The sequence below is a fragment of the Agelaius phoeniceus genome, assembly GCF_051311805.1.
Source record: "Agelaius phoeniceus isolate bAgePho1 chromosome W unlocalized genomic scaffold, bAgePho1.hap1 SUPER_W_unloc_2, whole genome shotgun sequence".
Lineage (NCBI taxonomy): Eukaryota > Metazoa > Chordata > Aves > Passeriformes > Icteridae > Agelaius > Agelaius phoeniceus.
In genome coordinates this window covers 8,148,372-8,167,864 of record NW_027509867.1, presented here as the reverse complement: position 1 = coordinate 8,167,864, position 19,493 = coordinate 8,148,372, and the positions used below count along the sequence as shown (strand labels likewise).

General features: G+C 53.7%; 1 protein-coding gene across 1 annotated transcript; it reads left to right on the top strand.

The window, feature by feature from the left end:
* The first annotated feature begins 14,892 nt into the window (after positions 1-14,892).
* Positions 14,893-15,825, top strand: LOC143692759 (olfactory receptor 14J1-like). Its single transcript, XM_077173000.1, has one exon. It carries the CDS (start codon positions 14,893-14,895, stop codon positions 15,823-15,825), a length of 933 nt encoding a protein of 310 aa, XP_077029115.1.
* The last annotated feature ends 3,668 nt before the right edge of the window (positions 15,826-19,493 follow it).

Sequence of the window (19,493 nt, the reverse complement as noted above, 5' to 3'; positions counted from 1 at the left end):
GGCTGTGGCTGGGAGCAGTGAGCCTTACGTGCTCAAAGAGTGGCAGGAGCGCCTCAAGCAGCTGCAGTGTGACGGGGCTGGGCATCAGCATGTCATTGTCCAAGATGATAAAGCTGAGTAGCACGACTGTCATGCTAACTATCTCTCCATCCACATCCCACAGAGGCTCCACAAGACTTTCAGTCAGGCTCCACATTTTTTCGGTCTGTGCAGAATACAAGTTTGAGAAACGCCATCCTGCTGCTGCAGGGCCCAGAGGCCAAAGGCCTGTCCTGAAGCACTTGGGCAGCTGAACTGGGAGGCAGGAGAGCTGGGAGCAGCTGCTCCAACACCCAAAGCCCAGCCAAGCCCAAACGACTGCATTCCCCAGCTCAGCCTCAGCCCCTGCCCCCTTCTCACCATTGAGGGCTCCTCCATGAGCTTGAGAAGGGCCCTGAGGGCCAGGCGACGCTTCTCCCTGCTCTCGCTCCGCAGCTGCCTCGACAAGATTTCCAGGACTCTGTTAGCACCACGTTGACTCAAGTCCAGGCACTCGAGGACCTGGATGGCACAGGGCAGTGACAGGGGAGCCGGCCGGCAGCAGCCCGGAGCCGCACAGGGCTGGGCCCAGGCAGCAGCACAGGGCGCGGGCACCGTCCCAGGCAGCTGTGGCTGTGAGAGGGCAGAGAGCTGGCAGGCAGCTCAGCCAGGCAGCGCTGGCCTTCAGGCTCACCTCCACAAGGAACGCCAGGGCGGGCAGCTCCCAGCGTGGCTCCTGTGTGCTGAGCAGCCGGAGCAGGTAGCGAGCGATGCGGGACCGCAAGGGGATGGAGACACAGCACATCTCCCTGGCAGGAGAAAAAGGAGACAAGACTGTGGGCCAGGGGGACAAACCTCTGCCAGGACTGACTCACAGAGCTCTGCTCTTTCCCCAGCATCCTGCAAGGGGCCCCGTTTGGGAGGCAGCTCCTGGTGGGCACGCTCCTCTGCCAGCCTTTTCCAGTCTGCTTGGCCATCCCTCGGTGACAAGGCCCTCTGGCCCACGACCTTGGGGACTGTGTGGAGCTCCCTGGGCACAGAGCACAAATGTCAGAGGCAGTGGGGAGAAGGGGCTCTCACCTGGCCAGCAGAGCCACAGCATAGTGGTGGGTGTCAGCACACAGCAGCGTGTCCCAGCCACAATTGCGTTCCATTGCCACCACCACATCCTCGTGCTGCATGCGGCAGAGCAGGGACTTCAGGGTCCGCACTGCAAACCTGCGTGCACAGCAAAGGCCAGGTCACACTGGCAGCACTGGCTCCTGCCCAGGGACATGGCAGGGACAAGAGGAGTGGGATGGAGCACCTGTTGGGGCTGGTGGCAAGGCCATGCTCTTCCTGGCATCCCTTCCAGAAGGTATCGACCTCCTCTGGCATATCCAGAGTGCTAAAGAAGACTTGGGAGAGCAGATGCACAAAGAGGCGGGGGAAATAGACCGTCACCATATGTGGGACACGGGGCACCTGGACGATCTTCCACATCACCACGGTTGCCTGCAAAGGACAGAGCTCCCTGAGACAGTGCTCAGTGCCGAGGTGTCCGTGTGGCAGGGCCCAAGCTTGGCAGGGAGAGGCCCAGAGAGACGCAGGGGGAGCACGGGGTCTGGTGGGCCTGGAGCTGCCCCTGGGCCGGGTTTCAGGCCAGTGCCTGAGGCAGGGAGATGCAGTGGGGGAAGGAGGATGGAGAGCTGCTGGAGAGGCGGCCTTGGGGCCAGCAAAGGCCACTTGCAGAAACTCACAGCCAGGCCAAAGACACCCGTTTTGTCCCTATCGGAGGTGCAGGTGCTGTGCTTGGGCCAGCTCCCCAGCACATCCAGGAGTATCAGCTGCACTGGCTCCGCAGTCCTGAGCGAGCACATGATGGTCTTCCACATGGTGATGGCAGCTCTGCAGGGTTAGAGCTCTGTCTCAGGGGGGTCTCAGACACGGCACCATGGCCTGGGCATCCCTAGGGGCCCGGGCTGATGGCCGGCTCTGCCTCTGCCCACTGGCCCTCGCCAGCAGCAGCCAGGCAGCCCAGCCCTGTGGGGACAGAGCCCTGAGGGGTGGCAAGGGAGCATGGCAGCAGGCTTGGGGACTGACGTGCCAGGGCTGGGAAAGGCAGCAGCCAGAGGGCCCTGGAACTCTCTGTTGGTCAGACACCTGGGCCAGGCGGTACAGGGTGATGGGCTGGGGAGGCCTGAGCCCTCTGGGCAGGTGGGCCCCATACCTGTCACAGGACGGGGCCACACGCAGCAGCGTCACGACTGCATCACCCGGGTGTGCTTTGGTGAGAGTCAGCAGGGCCTCGTCCAGCCTGTGCTCGGCAGAATTATTGGCCAGGAGCCATCGGTGAATGTACCTCACCATGGCGGGCACCTGGAGAAGGCACGGGGAGACTTGGAAAGCTGCCAAAGGGAGCAATGTCCTCAGGGTCCCCCGAGAATGCTTCCCTTGCCAGCGCACTGCCATGGCCTCAAAGGCTCCCAGGGACCAGCAGGCCTGGCTGGGGAAGCCACGGGACTCATGAGGGAATTGAAGCCTGGCCCCAGGCTGCTCACTTGTTCTGGCCTGGCAGCCCCCTTCTCCAGGAGCAAATCCAGCAGGGCGGCACTGGTCTCATGATTGAGGAGCTCGGAGTGAGCTCTGAGCCCAGTGCCCATGGTGCTGATCTCTTCCTGCCGAATGCTCCGGATGAAGTTGCAAACGAGCTGTAGGAGAAGGGCAGGAAGCCGGGGATGTTGCATGGAGTGCTGCACACACGGTGCTGGGCTGAGCAGGGACAGCAGGCCCAGCCCAGGTGGGGATGGCTGCAGGTACCTGTGCTGCGCTGCGGAAGCGGCCACGGCTGGATTCCTGCCCTTGTGTGCGCTCCAGGGCTGCATCTGGCAAAGAGCGAGCACAGCCAGAGCTGAGGGGCTGCGGGAGAGGCCGGAGAACACAGCCCAGCCCTGCGCTGCCCAGGCAGGGAGAGCCCCGGGATGCTCCAGGGGGATGGAGCACGGCCACTGCGGGGTGTCTGCCCGGTCCTTCTTCCGTCCTGTCCCTGGGCATTTCCCCGGGGGATGGGATGGGATGGGATGGGATGGGATGGGATGGGATGGGATGGGATGGGATGGGATGGGATGGGATGGGATGGGATGGGGCCAAGTTGGCTGCAGGCTCCAGCCCTGCAGCCCAGCTCTGCCACTCACCCTCCTGCGGTGGATGGACGGGCACCGCCTCGGTCCCCTGTGCTGGGGCAGCTCCAGGGCCTTCGTCCTCCTCCTCCTGATCCAGCCAGACCACCTTGCACACTCTCGGCGCTCTCTGCTCCATGTTTGCGACTGGAGCGCGCCCCAGCAGCGAACCCAGCCGGTGCCGCTCCTGCAGGGCCTCGTGCGCCTTCCCTGCGGGCGGGACGCGGCTGTCAGAGCTCGGCCCGGGGCCAGCAACGGCCCCCGAGCGCCCCTGAGCCGCCCCGGGCCGGCCATGCCCAGGCGTTCGCTCTTTGGAACGCGGCACGGGAGGCTCGGGGCCGGCGGCCGCGCTGTCGAGCGGCGGAGCTCGGGCCGGGGAAGCCGCAGCGGAGGCGGCGGGAGCGGCCGCGCCGCCTGTGTCCTCCGCTGGCCCCGGGAGGAGCCGGGGACGGGGACGGGGTCGGGCCAGGCGGAGCCGAAGGGCGGCGATGCCGCCCCCGCACCAGGCACTGACGCCCGCCCAGCAGCGCCACCGCCAGTACGGCCAGAGCCGGGCGGAGGCGAGAGCGCGGCGGGACGGGCGGGGCCGGGCACGGGGCAGCCCCGCCCGGGGCCGGGGGCGGGCCGGGGGCATGGCCCGGCCCGGCAGGGGAGAGGGAGGCGGGGAGAGGAGAGGGACGCCGGGCAAGGGACCCCGAGAGAAGGGTGCCCGGGCGCGGGAAAGTGAGAAAAAGAAACAAAGGGAGAGAAAGAGAAAGAGAAAGAGAAAGAGAAAGAGAAAGAGAAAGAGAAAGAGAAAGAGAAAGAGAAAGAGAAAGAGAAAGAGAAAGAGAAAGAGAAAGAGAAAGAGAAAGAGAAAGAGAAAGAAAGAAAGAAAGAAAGAAAGAAAGAAAGAAAGAAAGAAAGAAAGAAAGAAAGAAAGAAAGAAAGAAAGAAAGAAAGAAAGAAAGAAAGAAAGAAAGAAAGAAAGAAAGAAAGAAAAAAGAGTGCTCTAAAATATCTTTTTTTCTGCTGCTGCCGCTGCTGCCGCTGCTGCTGCCGCCGCTGCCGCCGCTGCAACTGAAGCACCGGGGCCGTTCGTCCCCGTGTCCGTTCCCCGCTCGCCCCACGAGCCCCACGTTCGAGCCCCGCGCGCCCCGGGCACAGCCCCTGAGTCTGTCCAAACACGGGAACTTTGCAGCGGTGAGCCCAGATGCAGAGCCCTGACTCCTGCACACTGGCACAGCAATCCCCTCGCTTGCTGCTCTGCATTGGCCTGCCTGAGGGGCAAACACTGTCGGGCCACCTTCCCTTGCTGTAGGATTCCTACCTGACCCAAGCACTGCACTTACATCTCCAGTGTTGCCTTCCAGTAAAACCAGGGGAAGGAAAACTGTGTGTGGCTCATGGTATTTTCGAGTGTGTAAAAATCACTGAGTCACCAATCTTGGAGGTGCGGTGCATCTGGAATTACTGGGATGGAGAAGTAGTGCAACATGGAAAAGGGGAGCATAGAAATAAATAGAGGAAAACATCTTGGATTGTTTCTTTCATTTTCATTTCCCCTCTGGAAAGCTGTTTCAGTTTTCCAGGAATCTTCTCCTGTCTCTCTTCCCAAGAATGTCTCATGGAGAACAAGGTCAAGCTTCTGTCCCAAGATTTGCCAGCAGGAAATTATGCCACTGGTGAAATTTTCATGATGACTGTTTGTGTTGGCTTAGGGCAAATTTGGGGAGGAAACCTCCAAAAGGGATCCGTCTAGAAAGCAAGTTCAAGCAGCCCCTCCCCCTACTAGTTCAGGAAAAGACTTCCCTCGAGAAAAGTGAAAAAACCCCAGTTTATTTAACAAGTAAAGTATTCAGAAGCATGAAAAATGAATAATATTAAATGAAACCTCTGACAGTGCTGAAGAGATGGCAAATTCAGAAAGTCCTTTTTGTGGGTTGTAGTTGGCTCACTCGCTCTCTTCTAAGTCCCTCTGGTGCTGGAATGCAGCATCCCAGAGCTCGGTGGGCCACAGGTGTGAGCTGCCCGTGTTTTTCTGGGTTTTCAGTCCAGAGCAGGTTTAAACAGTTCCAAGAGAAAGGAAAGTCACAGTCCAAGGAACTTCTCTGCCTAAGCTAGCTAAAACCAAATTGCTGGACCTGGGCTCTGCTGGCACCGGGAAATTTCCAAATCTGGGCACTGGCGGTCCCAGCAAACACCAGATCTGGATGGTGCTGGAGCCAGAACCTGGAAATTTCCAAATTTTGGCTTTCTGTGCCAGCAAATCACTGGACTTGGGCTGTGCCAGCACCAGGAAGTTTTCAGATCTGGGTGCTGGCACTGCCAGCAAACACCAGATCTGGGTGGTGTCGTTGCCAGCGACAGAAATCTGCCGGATTTGGGCTCTGCTGGCACCGGGAAATTTCCAAATCTGGGCACTGGCGCAGCAAACACAAGATGTGGGTGGTGCCAGAGCCAGTAGCAGAAAGTTGCCGGGTTTTGGATTTCTGTGCCAGTAAATTGCTGCTGCACTTGGGCTGTGTCAGAATAGGGAAATTTCCAGATGTGGGCACTGGCAGTGTCAGCAAACACCAGTGAAACCTTCTGGCCCTCGTCCAGACCATTGACCAGTGGTTTCCCTGAGAACCAGCTCTGGCCACTTTACAGACAGAGACTGCTTTCATCTGGTGCTCTGGAAACAGAACTTTAATGAAGGCAAACACAACAAACAGGATGGCGTGCACAGTAGAGAGAGCAAAGCAGAAAAAAGCCTGGGTCCAGGGTCTAGCAGGGATATTTATCCATTTATTTACAGGGAGGGGTTAAGGTGGGTTCTGAGGGAAGGATCCAAGAGGAAGGAGGGATTAAGAATATTACAATTTTTGCAGTATAAAGTAACCAATGGTAGCAAAGAGAACTCAGAACTTTCTAGTAACAATCTGCATAACTGAACAAGAGGATTATGGGCGGGAGCTCCTGCTGACCCTGACTAAAGAGGGTTTTCCCACGGCCTTCAGCTGAGGTCTCCCTCTGCTTTTAAACCAACCCCAACACACCAGATCTGGGCAGTGCTGGGTTGTGGCTTTCTTTGCCAGAAAATTGCTGGACTTGGCTCTGCCAGAACAGGGAAATATCCAGATCTGGGCACTGGCAGTGGCACCAAACACCAGGTCTGGGCACCTGTATTGGCATCAGGAAATTGCCAGATTTTGGCTTTCTGTGCCAGCAAATTGCTGGACTTGGGCTGTGCCAGCCCTGGGAAATTTCCGGATCTGGGCACTTGCGCAGCAAACACCAGATCTGGGTGGTGTGTTGTAGTGTGTTTTTATACTTTGAAATATTTGGTAGTAGTTTTGTTTTTGAATCCCCGTATTTTTCCCAAATGGTTCATCCCAGATGGTATCCCCCTCCCTTTACCTGTGTAATCCCTCTCCCTTGCTGAGATCATCCCCAAACCCCCACCCTGGCTCTCTGTCAATCACTCAGCATCCCATCCCCTCCATCCAGAAGCTTCAGTCCAGGATGTCGAGTGATCAGCCAAAGGCCAGGGGTCAGCCCCCCAAGCCCTGCCCCATATGCTGTCCTAAATGTCCATCCCCCAGTACCCATCCCTTAGGGTCACTTCTTGGTTAGTAAAATGTTATCTACTTTGGGTTTCCACCTCCCTTTAAATGTAACCTTGGCACATCTCCCGGGGCTCTTGGCAGGAGGCCCCTGAGGTGTAGGAGCTCCTTTGGGACTCCTAGAATAAAACCTTGGATTAACCCCTGCTAAGAGTCGGCCCTTTATCTTCTACCGATGTCTCTGGTGTCTCTTGTGCTGCACAGGCGCCCAGCCCAGGTGCCCTCAGTACCCTCGGGGCACAGAGAGTGTCTCCCCACTGTTGGCCGTGTCGGGGCTGCCCCTGGTGTCTGCCAACTCGGGACTGGCCCAGGGTTTCTGAGAGGCTCCCAGAGGGACAGAGACACCGCCCGTATAGGTAAACTGAATCGCCCTGGGAGTTTGGAGGTAATTACAAATTGGCCCGAAGGTGAAAATTTTGGTGTCACAGATGAAGTACAAAACCAGCAACACGGGCTGAAGAAGCTCCTCCTTCTGTTCCCAACTGCCCCCAGAGGAAACGCGCTACGCTCTTTTCACTGACGGTTCCTGTCGCATCGTAGGGATGAACCGGAAGTGGAAAGTAGCCGTATGGAGCCCCACACGACAGGTCACAGAGGCCACTGAAGGAGAAGGTGGATCAAGCCAACTTGCTGAACTCAAAGCCATTCAGCTGGCCCTGGACATTGTAGAAAGAGAGAAATGGCCAAAGCTCTACCTCTACACTGATTCATGGATGGTAGCCAATGCTCTTTGGGGATGGCTGGAGAGGTGGAATGAGTCCAACTGGCAGTGTAGAGGAAAACCAATTTGGGCTGCTGAAGAGTGGAAAGACATTGCTACCAGGGTAGGGAGGCTACCTGTGAAGGTCCACCATGTAGATGCCCATGTCCCCAAGAGCTGGGCTAATGAGGAACACCAAAACAACAAACAGGTAAATCAGGTAGCAAAAATAGAGGTGTCGAAGATAGACTTAGATTGACAACAGAAGGGGGAGTTATTCCTAGCTTGATGGGCCCATGATGCCTCAGGCCATCAGGGCAGAGATGCCACCTATAAGTGGGCAAGAGACCAAGGGGTGGATTTAACCATGGACAGTATTTCTCAGGTTATCCATGACTGTGAGACGTGTGCTGCCATCAAGCAGGCCAAGTGAGTGAAGCCCCTATGGTACGGTGGGCGGTGGTCCAAGTACAAGTATGGGGAGGCCTGGCAGATTGACTCCATCCCACTGCCCCAGACACGCCAGGGCAAGCGCTACGTGCTGACCATGGTGGAAGCCACTGCTGGATGGTTGGAGACCTACCCTGTGCCTCATGCTACTGCCCAGAACACCATAGATAGATAATGGTTTAGAGCTGATCATGAGTAACCAACTCAACCCTGCCCAGTTTTTGTATGGAGAACCAGATGAGGAACTAATACATAATTGCCTAGAGGTTATAAACTATCAAACTAAAGGAAGAGAGGACCTAACAGATCAACCACTCCAAGGTGGAAAATGATTGTACATCAATGGATCTTCACGGGTAATAAAGGGGCACAGGGTATCGGGGTACACTAGAGTGCATGAAGAGTTAATGGCCATAGAAAAGGGAAAGTTACCTTACAACTGGTCAGCCCAAGGTGTGAGTTGTATGCCCTAAAACAACCTCTGGAAATTTTGGCACAGAAAAGGGGAACAAAATATGGACTGAAAATATGCTTTTGCAACAGTGCATATCTTTGGAAAAATATGGGAAGAGAGGGGGCTATTAAATTCAAAGGGAAAGGGACTAATTCATGAAAAATTTGTCTTAGAAGAGTTAAAAACCTTACAATTACCAGAGGAAGTAGTGGTGGTATATGTTGAAGGACATCAAAAAGGGAGCAAGGGAACAATTTAGCCAATTTAGAAGCTAAAAATGCAACTGAATCAGAGACAGAAAAACTAAGAATAGTATTAACACCCATGAGAGAAATCCAAAAAGTCCCTGTATTCAGTGGGACAGAAAAGGAAGAAAACTCCTTAAAACAGGAGCCAAGAAAGATAACAAAGGGAAATGAGCAGATGGAAGGAAATAATAATAAACCCCTTGCCAAGAAAATGCTAGAAGGCATACATGGAACAACACATTGGGGTACTAAGTGCTAAGTGATCAATTTCTAAGGGACTGGGGCTGTACAGGAATTTTCAGAATAGCTAAGCAAGTAACTGAACAGGGTGTGATATGTCAACAAGTGAATAAGAAAATGATGAGGAAAACACCCAGGGGAGGGCAAGAACTGGCCTTAAGGCCCTTCCAAAACATCCAAGTAGACTTTACTGAGCTTCCCCAGGTACAATGGTGGAAGTTTTTGCCAGTGATAGTAGATCATGTGACTCATTGGGTAGAGGTGGTACCCACTGTGAAAGCCAATGACAATGTTGTGAGTAAAACACTTCTAGAATCAATCATTCCATGACATGGGATAGTAAACAGGATTGATTCCCACTGGGGAACTCACTTCACATTGAAGATGTTGCAGAAAGTTGTTCAGGCCCTGGCAGTAAAATGGGAATTACACACTCCATGGCATCCACAGAGTTCCAGTCGGGTTGAGAGAATGAATCAAACTCTCTAAAGAGCTCTAGTGAAGCTAATGATTGAAACCCAAATGTCATGGATAAAATGTCTCCCTTTGGCCTTATTAAGAATGAGAACCCAACCCCAGTCAGATCTGGGGCTGTCACCCTATGAAATGATGTTTGGGTTTCCCTTCCTGACCTCACCCCAGAAGGCTGCCACCTATGAGGAAGGGGAAGCCAATGCCAAGAAATAAGTGATGTCTATAGCACAAACCTTAGAAGGGCTAAGACATAAAGGGGCAATTCCTCAAGCTACCACCCTGGATTTCAGAATCCATAATATTAATCCCAGGGATTGGGTGATGATTAAGCCATGGAGAGATCAGCCTCTAACTCCTCAGTGGGAAGGTCCCTTTCAGGCACTGCTCAGCACCGAATCGGCCGTGCGAGCTGCAGAGTGGGGATGGACTCATGGCAACAGAGTCAAAGGCCCAGGAGAAGAACCCAAAGAGTGGACTATAATATCCAGGCTGAGTGAAACAAGATTGACTCTCAAGCAGAGATTGAAAGACAGCCAGAAAAACACCAAGACGCCCAAAAAGTAGAGTCCAGCTTCCACCAACCAGCTCGGGAACTGTCTTCCTGTTTTCATGGGTGAGAATTACCAGCATCTGTTGAGGATAAGTGCACAAGGGACTGTAAAAGGCAATGGGGCAGCTTCTTCAAGAAAATAAGACAAAGGAAGGAGGGCAAGGCCAGGTTGGCCCCTTTGTTTGCTACCAAGAAGGCTCCATGGCCCTGCTGTGGGTAGCAACCCTGTAGCCATGGTAAGGTAGGGACAAAAGGCCAGACCAGACCTCTGTAATTCCTCAGTTGTCTTTTAATTCAACAGGGACTGGAGAGCAGGACTGAGTTGGCCTCTGTGCTCACCCCTAAGATGCATCAACTATGGGTAGCAGCCACATAGGCACGGTAGATGGGAGTCAAAGCAATACTGGACCTCTGGGATGCCCTTTTGTCCATTCCAAATGAGTGTGTCTAAGGAAAACCTGAGATTTTTTCTCCTGTTCCCACTGTCCTTGCCCCCATCAACAGATGCTGGTATGACTCATTCAAGAGACAGGAAAATTTTTTTACTTAATTTTTCAAACAAGTGATGTGGAGAGCTTTGTGGACAGTTGGCTAGCTGAGAAAGGTCACGTCGACATGATACCGTTGGTTAAGTTAAAGGAAGGCAAGTCTAGGATTCAGCAGTCAGTGTCCAACCACTGACAAGGACATTGTGCCCTTGGTGCAACAACAGGATAGAGGAGAGCATCTTTTGCCAAAAATATGCGGATAGTTTCAGCAGAATAACCGCAAGAATGTAGAAGTAGTAACAAGATAATTATAAGAATATAGAAGTAGGTGTGGTTGACCGATAAGTAATTAGCCAATAATGAGCTCTGCTTTGCAATATGTATAAGCTTCATTAACACCAATATAAATATGTGTGAACTATCAATAAAGTTTGAGACTTGCTGATCACTCATATTGAGTGCTGCATTTCTTCCGCCGATCCAACAAAGTGACTTCTAGAAAAAGAAAAGAGGGGCTTATAATGGATGTGTAATCCTACAGTTGGCTCTCACAATTAAGGGGTGAATATTAAATATATGTTTGGAGAAGTTTTGTAGATGTATAGTTATCCTTCCCCTCTCCCTTGCATTGCTATCACAGGATGGCCTCAGTAGTTGGGGCATTTGGGAGGGTTGGCTTGTTCTTATGGCAGCACCTGACCTCCAATCAAGGTGTGAGACAGTGATCTCCACCACTGGACAGTGAAGAAGGAGTCGATTGACAAGACTTTGGGAGGGGCTGGAGGTGTAAAAGACAGAACATCCATTTTGTAGATGAGCACATGGTGACTGAATCCTTTGCTCCTGGTGCTGTATTCTTTTCTTAATTCAGTCTTCTGTTGTATTTTGATAAGGTCTTAATAAAGCATTTAAACTTTTGAAAGTAAAAATCGTTTCTCACTTGGGGTTGGGGAATGTGAGGCAAGGTTGTCCACACTGGGTCAGCTCTCAAGGTACAACTTCACTGACCTGGCCAGACCTACTCGGGAGAGACCCTGGATCAAGATCAATCACAGAATGCTGCAATCACCTCTTGTATAATAAAAACAGCAATAAAGGCACCATTTAAGGAATACAGAAAGGAATACATATTTCCTAGAAGCTCTTTGAAATATTTTCCATAACTGTTAAAGGAAATCTTCCTGATGAACTGCTCCAGAGCAGAGGGAAATCAAGGCAGAGCCATGGTTTGTCGGGACTTGCTTGATCCTAATGAGCCCCGTGGTGCATTTGGAGCTGAGCCCTTGAACCTCAGGGCCTGAGAGGAGATTGCACAAACCTTTCCAGGAGTCAAAGTCAGTCGAAAAACCCAAAGTGTCTCAAAGCATGAATGGGTCCAACTGAGGTCAACACAGGCTCCTCATGCACTCCTTGGAGGAGAGAATTGGAGGCCAGAATTGGAAAAAACACCTCTCAGAGATTCAGAGTCAAAAGAAACATCCAAAGTACCTTAAAAACCTTATCTCAAGGCATTAATGAGCCCCACTGAGTGTCAGTACAAAGCTCTCCAGGGACTCGTTAAAGCAGATAATTGAGACCATGATTGCACAAACCTCTCACAGAGTTTGTATCAAAAGGGCAACACCAAATACTTTAAAATAACTGAAGTACCTTGAAGCATTAATGAGCCCATGAGTGTCATTACTGATAAAGGCTCTCAAGGGACTAATTAAAGTAGATAACTGGGGGCTGCAACTGCACAATCCTTCTCACAGAGTCTGTATCAAAAGGCAAACACCAAGTATCTTCAAATCACTGAAGTACCCTGAAGCATTAATGAGCCCACTGAGTGTTGTTACTGACAGAGCCTCTCCAGGGACTAATTACAGCAGATAATTGGAGGCCATGATTGCACAAACCTCTCAGAGACTGCAAGGCAAAAGCCAAACCCAAAGTCCTTTGAAAAACCTGCAGTCCCTGCAGGGAGCATGAAGGAGCCCCCAGGGCCATTGCTGAGCAAGGCTCCCCAGGGACTCCTTGCAGCAGATCCTTGAGGCCACTGGGATGTGGGCTAGGGGGGGATGCTGAGGGCAGCACAAGGGGCTGACAGTGCCCAGCCTGGCTGGGGCTGTGCCAGGAGGCCCCAGGGCCTCAGCACAAGGTGTCTCCTCCCAGCCCTTGCTGGCACAGACCCTGCAGTGCCCCAGGGCACCAAGACTTGGCTTCTCTTTGTCCCCACCTGTCATCACTGCCTGCAGTTCTCTGCTCTGCCTGGGGCCTGGGGACACTTGTTCAGTCGTGTCCCTCAGTGGGACCCATTAAAAGTCCAAGAAAGTTTGGAGTTGGATTCTGCCTTGGAGTTCTGGAGAGGTTTCTTCAGCTCCCTCTCAGGGACTGATGTTCAGGGCCTGAGCACAAAGCCCCAGAGGCTGATTAAAGTCCTTGTGCTGTGTCTGTGCTGCTGAGCTGGGCTGGGCTCCTGGCCCAGAGGCAGCTCCTGGTCACCAAGAAGAGCTTCAAAAGCACATTTCTCTGGATGAGCAGCTCTTGTGCCAGCCCAGCAGGGCTGGGGCACTGCCTGCAGCCAGCCCGGGCACAGCACAGAGGCACAGAGAGCTTCAATCAGTCAGGGCTGGGAAGGGGCTGAGAAGTGCCTGGGGCACAATCACTGCCAGCCCTTGGCACAGGAACCTCTGGCTGCAGGACAGTGCAGCTGCAGCTCCTGGAGCCATCTGCTCAAGCTGGAACATCCCAATGCCTGCAGAACCTGTGAGTACAGCTCTGAGGATTTCTGGTGCAGGGGAGGTGAAATTCTCATGAAGCTCTGACATGCTGAGGGGTTCTGGTCAGTCACAGAATATTTCCAAGACAAGGACTTTGTAAAAAATGAGGAAACTTTCAAAGACTTTGTATTCAGTTTCCCACTATTGGAGCATGGCAGGGAGGGGGGGATATGTATAAAGGTTGATTATGAATTATAATTATGAATTTTGACGAGTGCCTGAGACATCTGAACTGTTTCTTTTTAGTGATCAGTAGGAGATCCCTAATGTGCTTTCAGCCACTCTGCCCATGGACAGCAGCAGCATCACCTTTGCTGGAGCCATCAGGCTCAGTCTGAGCTGTCCTTTCTCCAAGCTGCAAACAGAACCTGCCCCCAGCCTGTGCCCTGCAAACAGGCAGGGTTCTGTCAGGCCAAGGAGAGTGCACAGAGATTTGGGGTCTGTGAGTGGTGGCAGGGAGAGATCAGGCACAGGGAAACACCTGCAGGAGGGAAATCTGCAGGAAGCAGAGAGAAGATCAGGCAATGGGAGAAAACAAAGCCCAGCAATGCTGTGGCAGGGAGAGTTTAGAGATGCCCACAGGAGCCCCTGCAGTGCAGCCCCTCGCTCTGAACAAGCCCCCTCCCTCCTGTGCCCCAGCCAAGCCTCTGCCCTCAGGGCCGGGGCTCCAAGGCGTGCAGCCCCTCCTGTGCAGGCAGAGCTGCAGCAGAGCCGTGGGGCAGCTCTGCAGCCCCGGGCCCAGTTCCCTCTGCAGAGCACAGGGCTGGGAGCAGCTGCCCGGCCCTGGGGGCTCTGGCAGGGGCACAGCTGGCTCAGGGTGACGCTGTCCCCAGTGCCCGGCTCTGGGCAATGCTGTCAGTGCAGCCAGGGAAGGAGATGCATCTCCCACAATCCAATGCCATCAGAAGGACACTTGGAAGTCTCCCTGAGATTTCAGTCCAAGCTGGGAGCTTCAATCCATGATGCAAACCTGTCCTGCAATATCTCTGTGTTATCTGAAAGCCCGAGGGTGAGGCACAGAAGTTCTAGGATGGGAAAATGCTGCTGGGTTGGTGAAATGAGGCCTGTGTTTCCCTGGGTACAAATGTGGGGCTGCGACCTTGAGAAAGGAATGGACATTTGATGGACTGTGGGGGATCCATCTGCTCTCAGCAGTGTCAGGATGGTTTTAATGGGAAACATGGGAGGATGATCATCCTATGTCTAAGAATGATGAAAGCCCAGAGAATCCTGGAACAGGACTGGGAGACAGACCTCCTCCCCTCACTCTCCACTCACCACCTTGCCTCAGAGAACTCACTCTGTTCTCCCTGAGGGCAGCAGAAATGCTGAGAGTTACTGACATCTGAATATAGCAAGAGAGGGGGAAGACGAGCTGTAAAATCTCTAGAAGATTTAAACAGATTTTACCATTCCTGCTCTCTGGCAGTGGGGGTGCACATGCTCACAGGGCCGTCTATATTAACAAGGGTTCAAAGTGGAACACGAGGACAGGTCCCTGTCCTCCTCCCACATCTGCACAGCAGAGCTGAATAATAAAAACCCTGTGTGTAGCTGCCCTGAACCTGATGTCCCACTCAGCCAGCACCAGCCAGGGATCCCCGCTTGGAGCGGAAGGAAAATCTGCTGGAAATTCAAAAGGGTGTCAGAGGGTTATACAAGAAGGGTCTATGGGAAAAGGCTTTGTTTTTGCTGGAAAAAATTCCTCCTAAACTGTCACTGACTTTTCTCCATGAACAGCTCCCCAAGGCCAGTCCCAGCAAATGTCCAACAGCAGCTCCATCAGGCACTTCCTGCTGCTGGCATTGGCAGACACGCGGCAGCTGCAGCTCCTGCACTTCTGCCTCTTGCTGGGCATCTCCCTGGCTGCCCTCCTGGGCAACGGCCTCATCATCAGCGCCGTAGCCTGCGGCCACCACCTGCACACGCCCATGTTCTTCTTCCTGCTCAACCTGGCCCTCGCTGACCTGGGCTCCATCTGCACCACTGTCCCCAAAGCCATGCACAATTCCCTCTGGGACACCAGCAACATCTCCTACACTGGATGTGCTGCCCAAGTCTTTCTGATTTTCTTCTTCCTTGGATCAGAGTTTTATCTGCTGACCATCATGTGCTATGACCGCTACGTGTCCATCTGCAAACCCCTACACTACGGGACCCTCCTGGGCAGCAGAGCTTGTGCCCACATGGCAGCAGCTGCCTGGGCCAGTGCCTTTCTCACTGCTCTCATGCACACAGCCAATACATTTTCCCTGCCCCTGTGCCACGGCAATGCCCTGGGCCAGTTCTTCTGTGAAGTGCCCCAGATGCTCAAGCTCTCCTGTGCCAAATCCTATCTCAGGGAACTGGGGCTTCTTGCTGTTAGTGTGTGTTTATCTTCTGGATGTTTTGTGTTCATTGTTTTCTCCTATGTGCAGATCTTCAGGGCTGTGCTGAGGATCCCCTCTGAGCAGGGACGGCACAAAGCCTTTTCCACCTGCCTCCCTCACCTGGCTGTGGTCACCCTGTTTGTCAGCACTGCCACATTTTCCTACCTGAAGCCCCCCTCCATGTCCTCCCCATCCCTGGATCTGGCCCTGTCAGTTCTGTACTCGGTGGTGCCTCCAGCCCTGAACCCTCTCATCTACAGCCTGAGGAACCAGGAGCTCAAGGCTGCTGTGTGGAGACTGATGACTGGATGGTTTCAGAAACATTAAACTGCTGGACAATTTCTGACAATCACTTGTAATAAAAGTTATCTTTGATACTTCTTGTTCAATAATTTTGAAGGTTTTTTTCCTTTGTTTTAGTATTTTCATATTGTCAACAAAGAAATGTCAATCTTTGTGCCATTTCTCATTTCGTTTCTCTCCACCTTCCCTGTGCCCACAGACTGTGTCAATGAGGGGTTGTGCTCTCAATGGCTTTAGAGGAACCAAAGGATCTCCCAGCAGAGTTTTCTGCAGAGATGCCCTTTTGTTGCCTTCTCTGGAGCTGCAGCAGCAATGTCTGTGTGCAGAGCTGGGGCAGATCAGTGCTGGCCCAGCAGCTGTGCCCAGCAGCAGCAGCAGCAGCAGCAGCACTTGGTGTTGCCAGTGCTGCTGCCGTGGCCCTGCCCCGCTGCCCTGGTGGCCCTGGTGTTGCTGCAGGGCCTGAGTGCTCTCGGGGCCGGGCACAGCCCTGGGGGTGGCAGTGCCGGGGCTGCAGCAGGGACAGGCCATGGGCACTGCTGGGGCAGCGCTGACGCCTCAGGCCAGGCCCTGGGGGCTCCAGGCTCCTTGCCCAGGCTCTCTCAAGAGCACGGCCAGGCCAATGCTCAGCACAGAAACCCCCGTCAGCAGCCCCAGGCTGGCCGTGGGCAGGCTGGGGGCAAACAGCATGGCTGGGGCTCTGCAAGGGCCCTGGGGCAGACGGGAAGGAGCAGCAGAGCAGGGGCTGATCCATGCCCAGTGCGCTGCACAGCCCAGGGCAGCATCCCAGAGCGTCCTCATGCAGCTGCCAACAACATCCCCCCTCTGCAGCCCTGGCCTCTCCCTCAGCTCACACAGGTGCCCCATCCTTGCAGGCACAGACACGGCAGCACTGCCTCAGCAGCCCCTGTTTGCATTGCACACAGCAGGGCCAGCACCCCCATGCTGTTGCTGTGGGGACATGAACCTGAGGGAGCACAAATGCCATCAGCCCCTGGGGCCAGCAAGGCCTGGGGGACACCAGGGAAACCACTCAGCTTTGTCCTGGCCTCTGCACTCAGCCAGAAAGTTTGTTCCCATCAGCTGGGAGTTTCCTGTGCCACTGCAGACGCTGTTGCTCAGAGCCAGGGCTGCCTGGCAGCCATCCCCAGACTGCCCTGAGCATTTCCTGTGTGCCACCTTTGCTTTCTTTACTCTTCATGGTACAAATTTCTTCCCATTGCCCACCCCTGCTCCCTCCCCTGCAATCAGCCCATCTCTCTCTTGGTCCTACTGGCCACACCATTCCTGAGCCTTCTTGCCCACCTGGGCACACTGCTGCCTCATGTCCAGCCTGCTGTCCATCAGTCCCTGCAGGTCCCTTTCTGCCTGGCTGCTCTCCAGCCACTCTGTCCCCAGCCTGTAGTGCTGCAGGGGTTGTGGTGGCCAAAGTGCAGGACCAGCACTGGGACTTGTTAAACCTCACCTTGTTGGATTTGGGCCCTGGATCCAGCCTGTCCAGGGCCCTGTGCAGAGACCCCCTACCCTCCAGCACATCCACACTCCCAGCCAGCTTGGTGTCACCACGGTTCCAGGAGGCCCCAGAGTCTCCCAATGGTCTCCATGACTCCATGAGGCCTCCCAGTGTAACAATGTCCCTTTTGATTCCATGGGATCCCTTGGTGCCAGAAAGTCCCTTGGATCCTTGGGCCCTGCAGTGTCACAATGGCACCGTGGTCCCCCAAGGCCCAGCAGTGTCACAATGGATCCTGGGTTCCATGAGGTCTGGCAGTGCAGCAATGTTCTCCTTGGTTCCACAGTGTCACAATTGCCTCTGGTCCCAAGGGCCACCATGGTGTCAAACATGTTTCCTTCATTCCAGGAGTCCCTGAGGAGCAGCCCTGGCCCCTTGGTTCCATGGGGCCCTGCAGTGTCACAATGGCCCCATTGTGACACCAGGTCCTGCTCTGTCACAATGCTCTGCATGGTTCCACAAGGCCCTGCAGTGTCACAGTGGCCTCTGAGGTTCCACCAGGACCCAGACTGTCACCATGGACTCCTTGCTTCCATCCAGCCCCACAGTGTCACAATGGCCCCTTGGCTCTGTGCTGCCATGTCGTACACAGTGTCACCATGGTCCTCTTGGTGCCACCAGGCCCTGCAGTGTCACAATGGCCCCTTGCTTCTCCAGGCCCTGCAGTGTCACAATCATCAGAGAATCAGCCAGGCTGGAAAAGACCTTGGAGAGCATCAGGTCCAACCTGGGACCCAACACCACCTTGTCACCCAGACCATGGCACTGAGTGCCACATCCAGTCTTTCTTTAAACACTTCCAGGGATGGTGACTCACCCACCTCCCTGGGCAGCCCATTCCAATGCCCAATCACCCTTTGTTTTAAGAATATTCCCTATTGTCCAGCCTAAACTTTACCTGGTGCAGCTGAAGGCTGTGTCCTCTTGTCCTGTCACTGTTCCCTGGGAAAAGAGCCTGACCCCCACCTGGCTGCACCCTCCTGTGAGGCAGTTGTAGAGAGTGATGAGGTCTCCCCTGAGCCTCCTCTTCTCCAGGATAAACAACCCCAGCTCTCTCAGGTGCTCCTCACAGGACTTGTGTTCCAGACCCCTCACCAGCCTGGTTTCCCTTCTCTGGACACGCTCCAGCCCCTCCAGGTCCTTCCTAAATTGGGGGGCCCAGAACTGGACACAGCACTCGAGGTGCTGCCCAAACAGTGCCCAGCACAGGGGAAGAATCCCTGCCCTGCTCCTGCTGGCCACACCATTCCTGATCCATAGGAGTGCCAGGGATTGGACGAGGGAAATGGTGGGGAGGGCGTAGAGACAGAGTCTGATTGATTGTCCGCCATGAAGGGTCTTGATTTTCATATCTATTCAAACTGCACAAGGAGGTACCTGGATTCAATGCCAACTGGAGATTGCACATATTAATATATCAACAGGAAAAGAAAACCTAAATAGGACCTAAAAATTCTTTTCTCAGTGTCTTTTTAAATAGAATTTATTCAGTTTGAATACACTACTGAAATCTGTCAAATTAACCACAAAGGATTTGAAAATTAAAATCAAATTACTCCCAGAGTCTTGGCTTGTTAAGGGCCTGGGACACTGAATTCCTGCACTGAAGAGCTGAAGGCTGAACAAGCCTCTGCAGCAGGAAAATTCAGCAACAGCCTCCAAGTTGCTGAGGATGTCAGCAGCCCCCATTGAGGCCATCCCTGCCCAGAGACTTTGGGGGAATGGGCAGATGTCATGGTTTAGGGCAAATTTGGAGGAGAATTTCCAAATTAGGGCCCCTCCAGTAAGCAAACCCACACGGCCCCTCCCCCCAACCGGTTCGGGAAGGATTCCTCGGAGAGGAGTGGAAAGAACCTGTTTATTTAACAGGCACAGCACCCCCAGCACACAGAATGAACAATACCGGATGACACCACTCTGAAAAAAGATGAAAAATTCAGAAAGTCTCTCTGGGGGTGGTCACTCTGTTCTCAGTCCCTCCGGTGCTGGGGCAGCTGCTGCAGGCCTCAAGGTGCAGATTCTTGGTGTTTCCCAGGTCCCAGTCCGGAGCAGGTTTGAAATGGTCAGAAAAAGGAAAGGAGAAACAGTCCAGGAAGAAATTGGACAGTTTAGCTAAACTAGCTAATGAGCAAAGCAAGCAGAAGCGAAGCAAGCAAGAGCGAGAGAGAGCAAAGCGAAAAGC